The 19,638-nt window shown below is 47.0% G+C and overlaps 1 protein-coding gene across 5 annotated transcripts in view; it reads left to right on the forward strand.

Moving 5' to 3' along the window:
- The window catches only part of LOC122940687 (catenin delta-1-like), a 575,811-nt gene that overhangs the window by 233,539 nt on the left and 322,634 nt on the right, over positions 1-19,638 (forward strand). For all 5 annotated transcript variants that reach the window (XM_044297389.1, XM_044297388.1, XM_044297390.1 and 2 more), the window contains one exon: positions 7,076-7,193. In XM_044297389.1, the coding sequence (XP_044153324.1) occupies positions 7,076-7,193 (118 nt within the window). The remainder of the gene's footprint in view (positions 1-7,075; positions 7,194-19,638) is intronic.

Genomic DNA, 19,638 nt, shown 5'->3' on the forward strand with positions numbered 1-19,638 from the left:
AGTGCTTGCCCCTTTAACAGTGACTTCCACAGTGCCCACCCCTTTAACAGTGACCGCCCCTTTCGCATTGACCACCCCTTTAACATTGACTTTCACAGTGGCCGCCCCTTTAATAACAGTGACCTATACAGTGGGGGGGGGGCTAATTTTTGGGGAATAGCTCAGGAACGGTACATTCTAGAGAGCTGACACCCGGTCTAAAACCTTCCCGGACACCTGATGTACCTGTGTGCCAAATTTGGTGAAGACCGGTCCAGTCGTTTGGTCGCACATAATAAACGTCAAGACAGACGGACAGACTAACTCTTTTTATTTTTATATATATGTATGTATGTATGTATGTGTGTGTGTGTGTGTGTGTGTGTGTGTGTGTGTGTGTGTGTGTGTGTGTGTGTGTGTAGTGTATATATATATATATATATATATATATATATATATATGATATGGTAATGCCATTGTGGAGGACAAAATTGAAAAACTGGATTATGCTTAACAGTAATTTCCTTTTCATTAATCCACCACCATGGCATTGGTCATCTAGCCCCCGCCCCCTGCAAAAAGAAATAATAAATATAAGACAGCAAGGATTCGTGAAAAGGAAATTATTGGTAAGTAATCCATTTTTTATTTTATTTTTTATTTATTTTTGTCCCCCACCAAGAATATTCTTTTTTCTTTCACTTCCTATGATGTACAATTAATACCTTCTTTTTTTTTTTTTTTTAAAGCTCTTCGGATATGGTACATTAGCAAGATTTTCTTTATGTAGATATAGTATGAAAAATTCCATCTATTAAAGGGTTTTTCTGAGACATACTAATGACTTATCCAGAGAAACAGTTTATCATAATATATCAGCAGTCTAACACCTGTTAGATCAACTGTTTGAAAAGGCACAGGCACTCGCAGTAACGCACCACTGCCTTTTTTCAGCTCGCCAAGCACAGCGCCATAGATTGTACTATCGCAGCTCAGCACCTTTCCTTCTAATAGGGCTGAGCTGTGCCTAGGCAATGTGACCAATTAATGTGGTGTCACATGGTCTAGGGTAAGCTTCCGGAGGATAGATCATCCGTGTAAGTCTCAGAAAACCCTGAAGGCTTCGCATTGGTATATTTCAACTATTTAATTTAGTTGAGGTTAAAAGATATCCACAGTGTCCCGCATAACAGGCCCATCCCTTAACCGTGATCTTCACAGCTCCCACCCCCTTAACAGTGACCTTCACAGCTTCCGCCCCCTTAACAGTGACCTCTATAGCACCTTGGCCCCTTAACATTGTTCTCCACAGGGCCCTGCCCCTTTAATATTGACCTCCACTGCAGCCCAACCCCTTAACAGTAACCCCCCACAGCACCTTGCCCTTAACAGTGACCTACAGAGCACCATGCCCCCTTAATACTGAACTGAGTTATGGAAACATGGTGTAACTATGTATGTTAAGACTGCGAGTTCCTATTGTATAATAAGGGTCATGTGACTGTGTGATTGGCAGTTAGCCAAAATGAACTCGCAGCTTCACTCACATTCTAATAAATGTTTTGGGGATATCTAAGGAACGGTATGTCCTAGATTGCTAAGACCTCGTCTAAAACCTTCCCGGACACCTAATGTACCTATGTGTCAAATTTAGTGCAGATTGGTCTAGTCGTTTGGCTGTGCATAAAGAACAGACAGACAAATTCATTTTTATATATATGACTAGCAGAAGGACCCGGCTTCACACTGGAATATTTCATTTAATTCTTGTTTGTGTTGACAGTATCCCCCATAACAGTGACCTCTACAGTACCCTGACCCCTTAACAGTGAACTCCTCAGCCCCTCACCCTATAACACTGACACCCCCACAGTGCCCCGCCTCCTTACAATGGGACCTCTCCAGCAGCCCATTCCTTAACTTTGACCTTCACAGCAGCCCGCCCGTTTAACAGTGAGTTTTACAGCACCACACTCCCTTGACATTGACCTCCTCAGGGGCTTGCCCCCTTTAAAGGAGTATTCCCATCATAATCATTATAGTTTGTTACTGATGTGCCTGTGATCATTTTTGCAAATATGATCTATTAGAAAATTCCCACTTTTCTTGAATTATTTCCATCCTACCCAGTGTTACACTTTGGTTCCCCCTAGTTACGGCCACCGCTTCTTGGGCGATTCCATGGGCCTCGCTTGCGCAGAAGAAGCACTTCTTTCCCCTGGCCGTCTGCTCATCGATTACATGAACGTGCACGCCGCCGGGAGGCTGCGCATGCGCAAAGCTTTATTCCGATGGCAGCGCGGACATCGGAGACTGACCTAGAGAGAGAGAGAGAGAGAGAGAGAGAGAGATCTCTGGTTGGGCAACATCACACTGCAGGCTGATGACTCGTACTACGGTAGCTACATGAACGAGCAGGAATGGGGATGATGTCATAAGGAGGTGTGGCAGCCCATCAATCAAACTGCCTAAGCCCGCCCAGCCTCAGAAGCAAGAACCCAGGAAGTGAACAACAGTCAGGCTAAAGGAGAGGATAAATCTGCGAGATGGTAAAACCCCTTTAACAATGACCTATACAGCACCCTGCCCCTTAACACTGACCTCCATAGGGGACCGTTCCCTTATCTGTGACCTTCACTGTTCCCTGCCCCCTTAACAGAGACCTCCACAGCATCTATTCCCTTAACAGCGACCTCCACATTACCCTGCTGCCTTAACCGTGACCTCACAGTACCCTGCTGACTTGACAGTGACCTCCACAGCAGCTGCTCCTTTAGTAGTGGCCCCTGCCCCCTTAACAGTGGCCTGCCCCTTTAAAAGTAACATCCACAGTGAACGCCCCTTTAACAGTGACCTCCACAGTGCCCGCCCCTTTAACACTGACCTCTACAGCAGCTGCCTCTTTAATAGTAGCTCCTGCCCCATTAACAGTGACCTCTGCAGTGCCCTGTCCATTTAAGGCTACTGGTACATGATGACCTGTGTTGCGCAACATTTTGTCAGACCAATGTCACGCAGCAATTTTTATAATGATAGGCTATGGTGTCGCACTGCGACACTACAGTAGCAAAAAATCCATCCAAGATGTATGTATGTAGCAGTGTAGTTGTGCCCTATGTGTCATGCGCCACATGTCATCGTGTAGTCCTAGCCTAAAGCTGACCTACTGCAGTGAAGAAAAATGACTGTTATGGAAACCTGGAGTAAAACTATGTGTATGTGGAGACTAGGCGTCTGCAAGCTTCTATTGGCTGATAAAGGACACGTGACCGTGTGTATGGCAGTTGGGATATGAAAAGAGACTCTTTCAGGCTTGTATTGGCTAATGCCAAGTAATTTTTGGGGGAATATCTCAATAACTGTACGTCCTAGAGAGCTGAGACCCTGTGTTAAACCTTCCCGGGCACCTGATGTACCCGTGTGCCAAATTTGGTAAAGATCGGTCAAGTTGTTTGGCCATCCATAAAGAACAGACAGTCAGAGACCGACACATACAGTACAGACCAAAAGTTTGGACACACCTTCTCATTCAAAGAGTTTTCTTTATTTTCATGACTATGAAAATTGTAGATTCACACTGAAGGCATTAAAATTATGAATGAACACATGTGGAATTATATACATAACAAAAAAGTGTGAAACAACTGAAATTGTCATATTCTAGGTTCTTCAAAGTAGCCACCTTTTGCTTTCATTACTGCTTTGCACACTATTGGCATTCTCTTGATGAGCTTCAAGAGGTAGTCACCTGAAATGGTCTTCCAACAGTCTTGAAGGAGTTCCCAGAGATGCTTAGCACTTGTTGGCCCTTTTGCCTTCACTCTGCGGTCCAGCTCACCCCCAAACCATCTTGATTGGGTTCAGGTCCGGTGACTGTGGAGGCCAGCACCCCATCACTCTCCTTCATGGTCAAATAGCCCTTACACTGCCTGGAGGTGTGTTTGGGGTCATTGTCCTGTTGAAAAATAAATGATGGTCCACCTAAACGCAAACTGGATGGAATAGCATACCGTTGCAAGATGCTGTGGTAGCCATGCTGGTTCAGTATGCCTTCAATTTTGAATAAATGCCCAACAGTGTCACCAGCAAAGCACCCCCACACCATCACACCTCCTCCTCCATTCTTCACGGTGGGAACCAGGCATGTAGAGTCCATCCGTTCACCTTTTCTGCGTCGCACAAAGACACTGTGGTTGGAACCAAAGATCTCTAATTTGGACTCATCAGACCAAAGCACAGATTTCCACTGGTCTAATGTCCATTCCTTGTGTTCTTTAGCCCAAACAAGTCTCTTCTGCTTGTTGCCTGTCCTTAGCAGTGGTTTCCTAGCAGATATTCTACTATGAAAGCCTGATTCACAGTTTCCACTTAACAGTTGTTCTAGAGATGTCTGCTGCTAGAACTCTGTGTGACATTGACCTGGTCTCTAATCTAAGCTGCTGTCAACCTGCGATTTCTGAGGCTGGTGACTCTTGGTCTTCCTTTCCTGGGGCGATCCGCATGTGAGACATTTTCTTTGTAGCGCTTGATGGTTTTTGTGACTGCACTTGGGGACACTTTTTCAAAGTTTTCCCAATTTTTCGGACTGACTGACCTTCATTTCTTAAAGTAATGATGGCCACTCGTTTTTCTTTACTTAGCTGCTTTTTTCTTGCCATAATACAAATTCTAACAGTCTATTCAGTAGGACTATCAGCTGTGTATCCACCTGACTTCTCCACAACGCAACTGATGGTCCCAACCCCATTTATAAGGCAAGAAATCCCACTTATTAAACCTGACAGGGCACACCTGTGAAGTGAAAACCATTTCAGATGACTACCTCTTGAAGCTCATCAAGAGAATACCAAGAGTGTGCAAAGCAGTAATCAAAGCAAAAGGTGGCTACTTTGAAGAACCTAGAATATGACATATTTTCAGTTGTTTCAGACTTTTTTGTTATGTATATAATTTCACATGTTAATTCATAGTTTTGATGCCTTCAGTTAGAATCTACAATTTACATAACAGACGATTGTTGCGCAACATTGGTATGACAAAATGTTGCGCAAAACATGTAGCCCTATCCCTAGCCTTAAAGTGGCAGGGTGCTGTGGAGGTCACTGGTAAAGGGGTGGGCACTGGAGGTCACTGTTAAGAGGGCAGGGGCCACTATTAAAGAGATTCTGTCACCAGATTTAACCCTATTAAGCTAGCTGACATTAGCGGCGTTACGCCTCCATTACGCCAGAAATCTAACTGTTCCTGCTCTTAGAGGTTCCGTTCTTCCACCTTTGTCGCCTATCTCCAAGTCCTGATTGACAGGTCCAGGCAGCGTGCACATCTGTCTGCCAGCCCTGTGCTCTGATAAAGTCTTGCACCGTTCAGGCGCGGTGATAAAGCTGGCAGCCTGCTAGCCACTTTCCCTCACCGCGCCGAATACTGAACGGCACGAGAAGATTTCAACAGAGCACAGGGCTGGCAGACAGATGTGAGCACTGCCTGGCCCTGTCAATATGGACTTTTTGGGAGGCGACAAAGGTGGGAGAACGGAGCCTCTAGGAGCAGGAACAACCCCTGCTCCTAGAGGCTAATTGGCATATTATAAACGTTAGATTTCTGGTGTAATGGGGGGCATAGATAAAAGTAGGAATAGGATTGTTAGGTTTAGCTGTTATTAGAACATCGCTGATGTCGGGTATCTTAATAGGGTGAAATCTGGTGGCAGAAACCCTTTAGAGGGGTAGCTGCTGTGGAGGTCACTGTTAAGTCAGCAGCGTACTGTGGAGGTCACTATTAAGGGAACTGGGTACTGTGGCAGTCACTGTTAATGGGACAGGTGCTGTGGAGGGCTCTGTTAAGGGGGCAGGGAACAGTGGAGGTCACACAAAAGGGGCCAGTCCCCTATGGAGGTCAGTGTTAAGGGGCGGGGTGCTATATAGGTCACTGTTCTGTTAAGGGGCAGGTCCCTGAGGAGGTCAATTTCAAGGGAGTTGGGTGCTGTGAAACTCGCTTATATGGGCGGGCTGTTGTGAAGGTTACAGTTAAGGGGGTGGGCTGCTGTGGAGGTCCCATTTTAGGGAGGTGCGGCTCTGTGGGCGGGGGGGGGGGGGGGTCAGTGTTAAAGAGGAACTTTCACTGATTATGACAATGTGAACTAAGTTTAGAGACATGGAGAGCGGCGCCCGGGGATCTCACTGAACATACTATCTCTGGGCGGCGCTCCGTTCTCCCGCTTTGCCCTCCGGTATCTTCGGTCACAAAGTTATGGTAGGTGGAGATTTCAGTCACTAAGTTATAGTGGGCGGAGTCTGCCCTTGTTCTGCTGTAGCGCTGGCCAATCGCACTGCAGAGCTCACAGACTGGGAGGTTATTTTCTCCCAGGCTGTGAGCTCTGCGATGCGATTGGCCAGCACTACAGCAGAACAAGGGCAGACTCCGCCCACTATAACTTACTGACCGACGATATCGGAGGGCATAGCGGGAGAACTGAGCGGCGCCCAGGGATAATAGTAAGTGCAGTGAGATCCCCGGGCACCGCTCTCTGTCTGTATACTTAGTTCACAATGTCAGTATCGGTGAAAGGTCCTCTTTAAGGGGTGAGGGGCTGTGGAGTTTACTGTTAACAGGGCAGGGTACTGTGGAAGTCACTGTTATGAGGGGGTACTGTCTATCTTTTAATGACACACAAACATTAAATGAAATAGATAAAATATACCCATGCAAAGCTGGGTCCTTCTGCTAGTAAGCGATAAGAGATATATATACACATATACAGTGCTAACCGCTGAGCCACCGTGCTGCCCCACGTTGTTAGAGTTTAATAGAAACTTAGGCAGGCCCTGTAACTGGTAAAATTTCAACAGAAGCCATACTTATCCCTTTTCTTCTCTGCTACTTATAGCTAAGAGCTCCCTGTCATTGATTCTAGCTGCAGTGGTGATATTCCGTACACACAGGTCACCATATAGCCAATCGCTGTCCTCATCGTGTGCAGGGCATAACTTTTGCTGAAATCGAATATAAAAATAGAAAGTTATAAAAACATTTGGCAAACTTTGACTACTGCTCTAACTTTAGTATTGAAAATATTTAAAATGTATTTTCTCCCCTTCAGGAACATCTCATCTGAGCGTTCTGAAGCACGCAGGAAAATGAGGGAGTCTGAGGGGCTTGTGGATTCTGTGGTCCACATATTGCGCTCAGAGGTGGGCCATGGACAAACAGACAGCAAGGTATATATTAATTTAATATACATGGCTTGTTCAGCTTAAACATGGTTGGCATGGTTACTAAAATAAAACTGGAGTGGCTCACCAATGAATGTGTGAACACCTGGTCATGATTAAAGGGGAGCCCAACCCCACCAATAATGAAAGTAATGAGTACCAAAGAATGCTCGCTCTTTAATGACCAAGTAAACAATATATTAGCCATACAGTAATGCAATTTATTAAGAACACTCCTATACCTCTAAATGCATTGTGGTTGTTGTAGTGTCACACATAATCCAATTAATTTTTTTAGGATTTTGGTTGTGTTTTTATTATGTGGTATTATCTGTATTTAGTTTAGTTTTTTGTATGGGAATTTACTGTGTATTTAGAGGTATAGGATTGGCTATGGATTGTCTACTAAAGAGCTAGTATTATTTGGTGTTCATTATGTTCACTATTGGTAGGTTTGGCATGGTGCTGACAGAGAAAAGGGGATTAGCAATTTGAGTTGTGTAATAGCATGGCTTGCCTACAACCACCAGACTGCTGTAGTAATGATCTCTCTCTTGAAAATTATGTGGAGAATTTATTTGAATGGTAGAAAAAAGTTAAAGGTAATTTGTTCTAGTTACATATTTTTTGCATATTGACAGGATATGGCAGATGTGCATATCATAGGTGCCGTTTCCACCATTGGGCCCTCATCTATTGTGAGAATGCAGACAGTTGCCAATTCAAAGCGACTTCTTCCCAGCTCCTTTTCATTAAGATAATCAGGCATTTTAGAAAGAAATGATCCGCTGCTTTAAATCGGTGAACGTGAATTGCTGAACCTTTTTCTCCTAAAGGTGGGGAACAGCACTTGTCGGGCATTTATAAGAGAGCCTTTAAAGGAGTATTCCCATCACAATGATCACTGTCTAATCTCGTAATGATGTGACTGTGATCATTTTTGTAAATATAATGTATTAGCCAATTCCCACCCTTTTTGATAAAATTCTTCCCCTCCTATCTCATTGTTGTGATTGTGTTTCCCCTAGTTACGGCCAAATGCAGAGAACGCGCATGCGCAGAGGAACCACATCGATCCAGTGGCTGGCCTCATTTCTTTCGTGAACGCGCTGGGTGGCCGTGCATGCGCTGTTCTTTATTTCCTTGTGCTGTGTCTGAAACAGAACTGCGCATGCTCTGTTTGCAGCGCAGACTTGGGAGATAGAAGTGGAGAGCGAGGACGTGCTGGAGCAGTGTCGGAGGACGCTCTGCTGTGTAGTGAAAGTATCGTCCTCCCAGCTCTCACACTGAGCAGTGTGGGTGCTGTGCCCCCTTGTCACTGACCTGAAGATCACGTAACAGCTGGTCCGAGTCCTTCTCTGATAAGGCGCTTCCTGCTTTGGCTTCTTGCCTAGAGGATTATTAGTCTGCTAGCAGCTCCTACACGATGCCTAGGTGTCTGCTGTGATCTCTAGCTGGTGTTCTCCAGGTGTAAGACTCCTTGACATCCTGAAGAAAGGGCTGGGGATGAAATCTCCTGTTTCTGCTTCCATCGTGCCAATGCCACTGTTAGGGTGGTAGTGTCAATTGAGGCTCACCTGAGTCAGAGGACACCTGAGCTGGAAGTATGGAGTCCAGTGGCAAAGGCCCGCAGAAGCAGGAGGCAGGTAGCGTGGTCGATCAGTCCGGGTCGGCAGCAGAGAGGGCAGCGAGGTAACAGCAGGAGTAGACGGAGGCGTGGTCGGTGGTAAGCAGTGAGTCAATGCAGGCGGCAAATCAGCGAGGTCAAAACGGTCCGGGTTGGCAACGAGGGTAAAACAGCAATAGTGGTGGAGGAGCAGAGAGGAAGCTTGCTACAGGCTTGGAGGCACAATAACCAGCAAAGGGCTGGGTTCAAGGGCTGGGTTTTATAGGGAAGTAGCAGGTGCAAGAGATTGGAATAATCAGCAGGTCAAGGCAAGGACAAGAGAGGTAGTTAGAAGTTAGCAAGAGAATAGTCCAAGGAGAGACAGTAGCCTAGTGGACACCGCAGGGGAAGGTTTGTCTGGGTGACTCAGATGGAACTCCCTGACAAGTCTGGGGGCATGAATGTTCTCCTCCGGTTCCCAGTAGTTGTCTTCTGGAGGATAGCAAGTATTGGATTTTGCCCCGGTGGAGTCTGGAGTCAAGGATCTTAGAGACAATGTACTCCTCTTCGCCTTGTACCCTTACTGGTGGTGGTGGGGGGGGGGGGGGAGAGGATGGCCGCCAGGGAAGGTGTTCTCTACAAACGGCTTGAGAAGAGAGCAATGGAAGACTGGGTGCACCCTGATGGAATGTGGGAGGTCCAGTCGGAAGGTGACTTCATTAATCCGACCAGAGATCCGGAAAGGCCCCAAGTATTTTTGGCCCAGTTTCTGAGCAGGTACCTTCAGTCTTAGGTTTCTTGTGGAGAGCCACACTTGATCTCCTATCTGAAAGTCCGGAGCGGGTCTACGATGTTTGTCTGTCGCCCGCTTAAAGCGTCTCTGAGCCTCAAGGAGATTATTGGAAATGTTCTCTTGTGCCTCTTGTAAATTTGCCAGGCGTTCGGCCACAGCTGGAAGCGTGGAGGTGATGGGCAGGCGTGGGATAAAAGCTGGATGCAGGCCAGTGTTGGCGTAGAAAGGACTGTAATAAGTGGAACTGTGTTCCGCATTATTGTAGGAAAACTCGGCCGTAGGAAGGTGGTCCAACCAGTCATCCTGCAAATAAGTGATGAAACAACGTAGGTACTGCTCGAGGGTCTGGTTCGTTCTCTCTGTCTGCCCATTAGACTGGGGATGGAAGGCGGAGGACAGGTTTACCGTGATCCCAAGGGCCAGGCAGACGTCTTTCCAGAATTTAGAGGTGAATTGCACTCCTCGGTCAGAGACCACATCATCCGGAACCCCGTGTAACCTAAAGATTTCACGCAATACCAGGTCAGCCGTCTGTTTGGCGGTGGGTAGGCCCTTACAGGGGATGAAATGCGCCATCTTGGTAAGGTGGTCCACGACAACCAAGATGGTGTTCATCCCTTTTGAAGGGGGTAGGTCAACTACAAAGTCCATAGAAATTGAACCCCAAGGGCGGGAGGGGATGGGGAGTGGTCGCAGCAGCCCCACGGGTGAAGAGCGGGGAGTCTTGTTGCAGGTACAGACCGTGCATGAGGAGACAAACCTTTTAGTATCTTCCTTATATGACGGCCACCAGAAGGAGCGGGACAGGAGTTCCTGGGTCTTTCTTGTACCTGGATGGCCAGCCAACTTGGTATCGTGGTTATATTTTAGTACCTTGAGCCGTGCCATTTCTGGTATGTACAGTTGTCGATCCAGGTATACCCAGAAGCCACCCTTGAGGGTGAGGTTGACGTCTTCTGCTGGGTGGGTGAGGAAGGGGTCCTTTTCATAAGCTTTCTTGATTGACCCCAGGAGTTCCTTTGGGTAGGTAGCTCCCAAGACCTTTTTCTCGGGTAGAATGCTGGCTTGGCCCTTGTTGTCCTGTGAAGGTTCAGAGAACATCCTGGAAAGGGCATCTGCTTTGCCATTCTTCGACCCCGGGCGATATGTGATAATGAAATTGAATCGAGAAAAAAAAGGCTCCATCTGGCTTGTTTGGCGGAAAGCCTCTTGGCAGAACGGATGAATTCGAGGTTTCGGTGGTCAGTAAACGCAGTTATGGGATTGATGGCCCCCTCCAATAGATGTCTCCACTCCAAGAAGGCATCTTTGATTGCCAGCAATTCCTTATTCCCGATGTCATAGTTCCTTTCTGCGGGGGACATTTGGCGAGAGAAGAAGGCGCAAGGGTGTAAAAGCATCTTTTCTCCCGTACGTTGTGATAGGACAGCGCCTACTGCGGTGTCGGAAGCGTCCACTTCGACTGTGAATGGCAGTTCGGGATTAGGATGGATCAGAATTGGAGCAGACGTGAAGAGGGATTTGAGCTTGGTGAAGGCTTCCTGTGCTTCAGGTGTCCAGGAAAAGGGCACAGTCTTTTTGGTTAACTGGGTAATTGGAGTAACGATTTTTGAGAAGTTCCGAATTAATTTTCGGTAAAAGTTGGCGAAGCCGACAAACCTCTGTATTTCCTTTTCATTCTTAGGGGGAGGCCAATCTATTACAGCCTGAATTTTCCAAGGATCCATACTCAGCCCTTCCGGGGAGATGATGTAACCGAGAAACTGGGTGGTGGTCTGTTCGAACTCGCATTTCTCGAGCTTGATGTAAAGAGACTGCTCGCGGAGTCTTTGTAACACCCTGCGGACATGTTCTCGATGTTGTTCGAGATTTTCCGAGAAAATTAAAATATCGTCCAGGTATACCACTACGAACAGATCTAGCATGTCCCTAAGGACGTCATTAATGAAATGTTGGAAAGTGGCTGGGGCATTGCAAAGTCCGAAGGGCATAACTAGGTATTCAAAATGTCCGTATCGTGTGCGAAAGGCGGTCTTCCATTCATCCCCGGGGCGAATGCGAACCAGATTATAGGCCCCTCGAAGATCGAGCTTCGTAAACACCTTCGCTGCCCGGAGTCTCTCGAGAAGTTCCGAAATCAGGGGGAGAGGGTAACTGTTTTTTTACCGTAACATCATTCAGCTTGCGGTAGTCAATGCAAGGGCGTAGAGAGGAGTCTTTTTTTTTTCTCCACGATGAAGGGTGCTCCCGCAGGGGAGGTGGAGGGTCGAATGAAGCCCTTCTTTAGGTCCTCGTCCAAGTAGTCCTTCAGGGCCTTGAGTTCAGGCTCCGAGGGGGAGTAGATGCTGCCAAAGGGTATTTCAGCCCCAGGTAATAATTCAATTGGGCAGTCGTATGGTCGATGCGGGGGCAGCTTGTCTGCGTTTTTTTTGTCGCAGACATCCTGAAACTCGCTATATTGTGGAGGCAACAGCTCCTTGACAGTTGGTTCCGAGATGAAAGATTCTTTGGGCTTTGGGGAAGCAGGTTCATGCAGACAGTTCGAAGAGCAGAACTCTGATATGAACTGTAGACAGCGGGTTTCCCAGTCCACCGACGGGTTGTGACTGGCTAACCACGGGATGCCCAAGATCACCGGAAACTTGGGGGAGGCAATCAAAGAGAAGTGGATCGTCTCATGGTGGTCGGTTTTAATGTGGAGCTGTAAATCTGCGGTCTGATGTGTAACTGGTCCCGAGGAGAGTGGAGACCCATCCACCGTTTCCAGATCGATGGGGGCTGTCTTGGTTACAAGTGGAATGTTGTTCTCGTGAGCAAAAGTTAGATCCATAAAATTGTCGCCAGCTCCGGAGTCGAGCATTGCAGAACAGAGAAGTCGTCGATCCCCGATGGTAATGACAATTGGAATGGTGAAGTGGGACCCGGTGGCTGCTAACTCAGTTGTCTCTGCCGTCACCGGTGGGGTTGCGGCCTGCCGCTGCTCTCGCAGTTTAGTGACGGCAATGGTTCTGCGGGATTTGTTGGGGCATTTGATGGCAATGTGCCCTGGCTCCCCACAGTAGAGGCAGAGGCCTTCGGCCAGTCGTCGTTCTTTTTCTGCTACAGACAGAGTCTTGCGCACTGCGTCAACCAGCATCGGCTCGATGGGAGGTTGGGCGACCTGCTGGGTAGTAGAGGAGAGAGAGTAAGTGGGTCTGTCGCCTTGGAACCAGAGCCTTTCTTTCCTTCTCTCGGTGAGCCTCTGATCAATACGGACACACACCTGAATGAAGTCGTCCAAATCATCCGGGGCTCCAAGTCTGGCAAGTTCATCTTTGATCGCCTCCGATAGACCTCGCCGAAATTGGCTCCTTTGAGCAGCTGGATTCCAGTTGGTGTCTGAGACCCAGCGGCGGAACTCGGCGGCGTACTCGGCGACAGAGCGTCTTCCCTGTCGAAGACTGTGTAGTCTTGCCTCAGCTGTCGCACAACGATTGGGGTCATCAAAGACCTGGCTCATAGCTGTGATGAAAACATCCAGATCGTGCAGTAGACGGCTATCGATTTCCACGTATGGAGACGCCCATGCCAGGGCCTCGTCCGTCAAGAGGTTAACAATGAACAATACTTTCTTCTCGTCAGTGGAAAAGGGGGCCGGATGCATCCGGAAGTAGATACGGCACTGATTGAGAAAGCCCCGGTACTGGCGACGATCTCCATTGAATTTCGAGGGTAGTGACATGCGGGTGTCTGCAACCGCGTACGTCCAGGAGTTGCCGTTGGAGCTCAATGATCTCCCCCTGTTGACTCTGTACCTGACTTGGAGTAGTGAAAATTTCTCCTGGTAGGTGGTGCCGAACTCTTGCAGCTCAGACACCTGCTTGCGCAGGGTGGCCATTACGGACTCCATTTTTTTTTTTTTTGGGCTGGTTATTCTGTTAGGGTGGTAGTGTCAATTGAGGCTCACCTGAGTCAGAGGACACCCGAGCTGGAAGTATGGAGTCCAGTGGCAAAGGCCCGCAGAAGCAGGAGGCAGGTAGCGTGGTCGATCAGTCCGGGTCGGCAGCAGAGAGGGCAGCGAGGTAACAGCAGGATTAGACGGAGGCGTGGTCGGTGGTAAGCAGTGAGTCAATGCAGGCGGCAAATCAGCGAGGTCAAAACGGTCCGGGTTGGCAACGAGGGTAAAACAGCAATAGTGGTGGAGGAGCAGAGAGGAAGCTTGCTACAGGCTTGGAGGCACAATAACCAGCAAAGGGCTGGGTTCAAGGGCTGGGTTTTATAGGGAAGTAGCAGGTGCAAGAGATTGGAATAATCAGCAGGTCAAGGCAAGGACAAGAGAGGTAGTTAGAAGTTAGCAAGAGAATAGTCCAAGGAGAGACGGTAGCCTAGTGGGTAGAGCTACCGCCTGGGACATGACTGGCCACGGGTTCGAGTCCTGACAGCCACCTTAACACCCTAGCCTCTGATTTCAGTCACGCGCCGGCCGGCCCGCTCGCTGCAGTGCATTCATAGTGACAGTGAGTACAGAGGCTGGCCATGTTATCAATAGGAGAGAGATTGTTTCACTCAGTAGTAAAATACTTTACACATAAAGCCAGTTATGTGCGCGGGGCCCCTTCATATATATTCGTGGCATTTTCGGGTCGGCCAAATCGCCATATCGCATTTTCCGATTATCGCGATTTGATTATTTTTTCGATTTATCGTGCAGCCCTATCTGAAATCCTCAGTCCCACCCTGGGACCTAACAATAGTTCTCAATGGTTTAATAAAAGAACCCTTTGAACCTATGCAAGATAGCTGTTTGAGATATCTATCCCAAAAAAATACCCTTTCTAGTGGCGATAACATTGGCACGTAGGTTAGATGAAATTCAAGCCTTAACCACCCGAAAACCTTACCTTTTTTAATTTTAGATGATGGGGTTATCCTCAGGCTAGATCCAACCTTCTTACCAAAGGTGGTTTCTTCGTTCCATTTAAATCATGAAAATTATATTGTCTACCTTTTGTGCGTATCCAAAAAATGAAAGAGGAAAAAAGCTTCCACTTGCTAGATGTCGGGCATTATCTTCTGATCTATTTAGTAGCTGTCAGTGGATTTAGGCAAGATGCTAATCTGTTCATACAATTTGCTGGCCGAAGCAGGGGCAAGAAATCTTCTAAGACAACGTTAGCCAGATGGATAAATTCTGCAATTTGGGATTCCTACCAGTTGCAGGGAGTAGCCTGTCCTCAAGATATCAGAGCCCATTCCACCAGAGCAGTTGCAGCTTCGTGGGCAGAACATGGAGAAGCCTCTATCGACCAGATTTGCAAGGCGGCTACATGGTCAAATTCTCATACCTTTTGCAAACACTATAGATTAGATATTGCTGGAAGCCATGACCAGAGGTTTGGACGGAAAATTCTCAAAGCCGTGGTCCCTCCCTAAGTCTGTATATTAATCTGGTATTACTTCATGTGGTGCTGTCATGGAAGACGTCCTGGAAAGTAAGGATTAGTCTTACTGGTAATTGTATTTCCAGGAGTCCGACATGACAGCACCCAGAGTTCCTGCCCCTAATTTCCCTTAAAGATTATTATTTCACTATTATGCTGTTTAAAGGGGCTTCAGTAGATATCAATTATTGGGTGATCATTTAAAAAATACTGGTGTGTGTGGGGGATGGGGGAAACTTTTAACCTCTGTTTCCTGTTCCAGTAGTGGGCAGGGAGACCTCCTGCATGTGGTGCTGTCATGTCTGACTCCTGGAAATACTACTGTGGTCACGTGATCCCGGCTTGATCATGTGACCCTTCTCAGTGATTTTTTTATACTGATTTATATGAGTATAAATTAATATTTATTGACCATTTGAACCACCAATATCTTAGTGGATTTTATTGATGTACATGTTTATTTTACTATTTTGGTCTAAATTTGGTGTTTCTTCTTGGGGGATCGTCCAGTACACCCCTGGACCACCCCCAAACACTCCCCACAGACCTTTGACCCCTTTATTTATTTATTTATTTATTTATTTATTTATTTTTTCTGTATATGCCTGTTTTAAGTGTTAGTATGTTATGTATGCTGTTTTTACCTGATGAAGGGGAAACAGTTTATAATGCCGAAAAAAGACATTTGTCCATCTAGGTCAGCCTGTTATCCTGTAAGTTGATCCAGAGGATTTGTCCATCCAGGTCAGCCTGTTATCCTGTAAGTTGATCCAGAGGAATGCAAAAAAAAAAAACCTCTAAGCTAGAAGCCAATTTTCCCCATAAAATTGAATAAATTCCTCCCCGACTCCAATCAGGCAATCAGAATAACTCCCTGGATCAACGACCCATACATCCATGCCCTTCTTGAACTCTGGACTCGCCATCACCACCTCCTCAGGCAGAGAGTTCCATAGTCTCACTGCTCTTAGAATCCTCTTCTATGTTTGTGTACAAACCTTTTGTGATGAATACCACCCCTTGTGCCCGCTGACGTCAATCATGTCGAGCTCACGAGACCCGGTATAATCACAGGGTTTACCAAAAACGTGAAGTTACGCCCTCCAGAGGAGCATGTAAGGTCAGGCTGGTATAGTTTACACACACACCTCCTGTCCACGCAGGCACAGAGAGGCAACAAGCTGGGAGAGCCTTTTCCCTGCCACAGTGAAAACAGCCCACACTCAGCCCGGGTAACTGCCACCAGTTTCTCGTTTGATATAAGCCCTGTCCGCTAACGGGATTATATAGGGTCAGAAACCAACCCGCGGTAGCTTATAACTAGGCCAAAACACGGACGTGGGGATTCGTGATCGAGATACAAGATAGCACAAGATTAAATTATAGATTTAATCGCTGTAAGAGCACACTAGATATGACACAATATACACAGACAATATATAAAGTGGTCTGAGATTACAGATACAGATTATATGGGTACAACTGGGTTAAGCAGTGTAAAAGTAAGTTACCAAGTATGATGAAAGTTCCTTGTGATGTCCTGAGCTGGAGTCCACATGAGGGGCTGTGATCTCCTGCTATTTCCTGGGTCCCTCTAAACACATGTGTAGGATGTGACCCCTCTTCAGAGAAAGACCGCGCCTACTTGCTGGCACCAGGCTTTTAACCTGTAGACGGCCCATCGGGAGGGGTCAACTCCCCCTCTTCTGAGCTGACCGCAAATGACCCACAAAACCCTTTAGGGTTCATAGCTCCAGACCAGAGGGTCACAGGGAGATGGTTCTGAGACTAATGGACCTGACTGGGTTCCAGCTACAATTAGAGCCCAAACCTGGTACCGGTAGGTGGTTTCTATGGGGAGATATGGGTATCTCCCTACCCCGACTGGGTACGAGTAAACAAAGACCATGCGACCGTACCTCGTGGCCACCGGGACACAAATATGTATCCGGTTTGCGCCTGCGATGGCCAGGTGATTCATAATTCCTTATGAGAGGTAGGTGCCAATATGTCTAGGGAGTCTCATTGATCCGGGCAAGAGCAGATACCCCCCTGCTGAGAGTTTTCCTGCCGGATTTAGGTGGCTCCAAACTGGTGCCTGGAGGTGTGAACTTCTCCTTGAAGCTTGGACCCCCTGGGGCGTCTTCCTGGCCCACTGACACTCAGATGGCTGGGGGGTGGGTGGAAACTTATTTTGCATATACACTGAATCATGCCAAGAGGTGCATAAAATTATAATCAGGGCTGGGGGCTTTGAATCAAATGGGGGGGTGTGAGGACATGGCTGACAGTAAATATTAATCCATATTCCTCACACCTTTCTTTCCTCCAGACGCAGAGGATGTCCCCTTGTCACAGTCCTGGGGATAAATAGATGATGGGAGAGATCTCTGTACTGACCCCTGATATATTTATACATAGTTATTAGATCTCCCTTCAGTTGTCTTTTTTCTAAATTAAATTTCCTTAAATTATGATAATCTTTCAGGGTACTGTAGTCCACCCATTCCAGTTATTACTTTAGTTGCCCTCCTCTGGACCCTCTCCAGCTTTGTCTGTCTTGTTCACAGGAACCCAGAACTGTACACAGTACTCCGTGTGGTCTGACTAGTAGTGATTTGTAAAGTGGTAGGACTATGTTCTCATCACGTGCATCTATGCCCCTTTTGATGCAACCCTTATCTTATTGGCCTTGGCAGCAGCAGCCTGACACTAGTTTCTTAGTTTGCTGCTCACTAAAATTCCTAGGTCCTTTTCCATATTTGTGTTACCCAGTGTTTTACCATGTAGTATTTACAGGTGACTTGCATTATGCCTTCCCATGTACATAACCTTACATTTGTCAGTTTTAAACCTCATCTGCCACTTCTTTGCCCAAGCCTCCAATCTATCCAGATCCCTCTGTAGCAGTATACTGTCCTCTTCCGTGTTAAATACTTTACACAGTTTAGTGAAACGCATTGTATCTTTCTGCTTAATAAACTACTGACAACCTACATCAATCTGGATCTTCCGGCTGGTTCCTTGCGCCGAGGAATGTTTTCCAGATTTGGAATTAGGCCATCCACCGCCATCACCTGTGTTAACGTCTCCTTAATCAGAGCTCTGCAAGATGTGGTAATTAAAGAACGCATCCTGTAATGTCTTTTACTCCTTTTGCTGTCTTTTACTATGCATCTGTGCAGAACATTATGATGGGTTGGATGAAAGTGGTATGAAGTCGCTACGATGCCCATAAGAAAATATATCTTAGATACTGAGCCAAGAACTGACCCCATAAAACTTGGTCATAAAAGTCCATTAGCATATACACCAGCCTGTCTGACATCAGGGGCTAGTTGCAGATCTTCTTGGGGTCGATTCACACATCTGTAGAATGGGTCCAGATGCGTTCCGCAAAGTTGCGGAATGGATCCGCACCCATTCATTCTCTATGGGGCTGGAAGAGATTCAGACAGCACACAGTGTGCTGTCCGCATTTCCGGATCGCGGCCCCGATCTTCCTGTCCATGGCTCCCGAAAAAAATAGAACATGGCCTATTCTTGTCTGCAATTGCAGACGATAATAGGCAGTTCTATGGGGGGTGGCGGCCAGGTTTATTGTGGATCTGCAATACACTACAGACGTGTGAATGGACCCTTAAGGTGTATTTGTCCCATTAGCTTTATCATTTCTTTGGGGGACAACTCGTTTGATGAACTGGACAATTTTCCTGCTAAGGTGAACGCATTGCACCCGCACTGAATCTGGACCTATTCACTTCAATGGGGCTGTTCAGATGAGCGGGGATTTTCACACATCACTTGTGCGTTGCGTGAAAATCGCATCATGTTCTATATTCTGTGTTTTTCACGCAACGCAGGCCCCATAGAAATGAATGGGTCTGCGTGAAAATCTCAAGCATCCGCAAGCAAGTACGGATGTGGTGCGATTTTCATGCATGGTTGCTAGGAGATAATGTTAGTAAATTGATAAGTCAATTTACTATATTATTTTTCTCTTATAACATGGTTATAAGAGAAAATAATAGCATTCTTAAGGCTACTTTCACACTAGCGTTCGGGTTTCCGTTCGTGAGCTCCGTTTGAAGGAGCTCACGAGCGGACCCGAACGCAGCCGTCCAGCCCTGATGCAGTCTGAATGGAGGCGGATCCGCTCAGACTGCATCAGTCTGGTGGCGTTCAGCCTCCGCTCCGCTCGCCTCCGCACGGACAGGCGGACAGCTGAACGCTGCTTGCAGCGTTCGGGTGTCCGCCTGGCCGTTCGGAGGCGTGCGGATCCGTCCAGACTTTCAATGTAAGTCAATGGGGACGGATCCGTTTGAAGATGCCACAATGTGGCTCAATCTTCAAGCGGATCCGTCCCCCATTGACTTTACATTGAAAGTCTGGACGGATCCGTACTAGGCTATTTTCACACTTAGCTTTTTTTTGCTAAAATAATGCAGACGGATCCGTACTGAACGGAGCCTCCGTCTGCATTATTATGATCGGATCCGTTCAGAACGGATCCGATCGAACGCTAGCCGAACGCTAGTGTGAAAGTAGCCTTATACATAATGCTTACTAAAATGTGGCTTGAGGGGTTAAAAAAAAAATATTAACTCGCCTCATCCACTTGTTTGCGCTGCT

This window comes from Bufo gargarizans, chromosome 6, assembly GCF_014858855.1.
Source record: "Bufo gargarizans isolate SCDJY-AF-19 chromosome 6, ASM1485885v1, whole genome shotgun sequence".
NCBI classification, from domain to species: domain Eukaryota; kingdom Metazoa; phylum Chordata; class Amphibia; order Anura; family Bufonidae; genus Bufo; species Bufo gargarizans.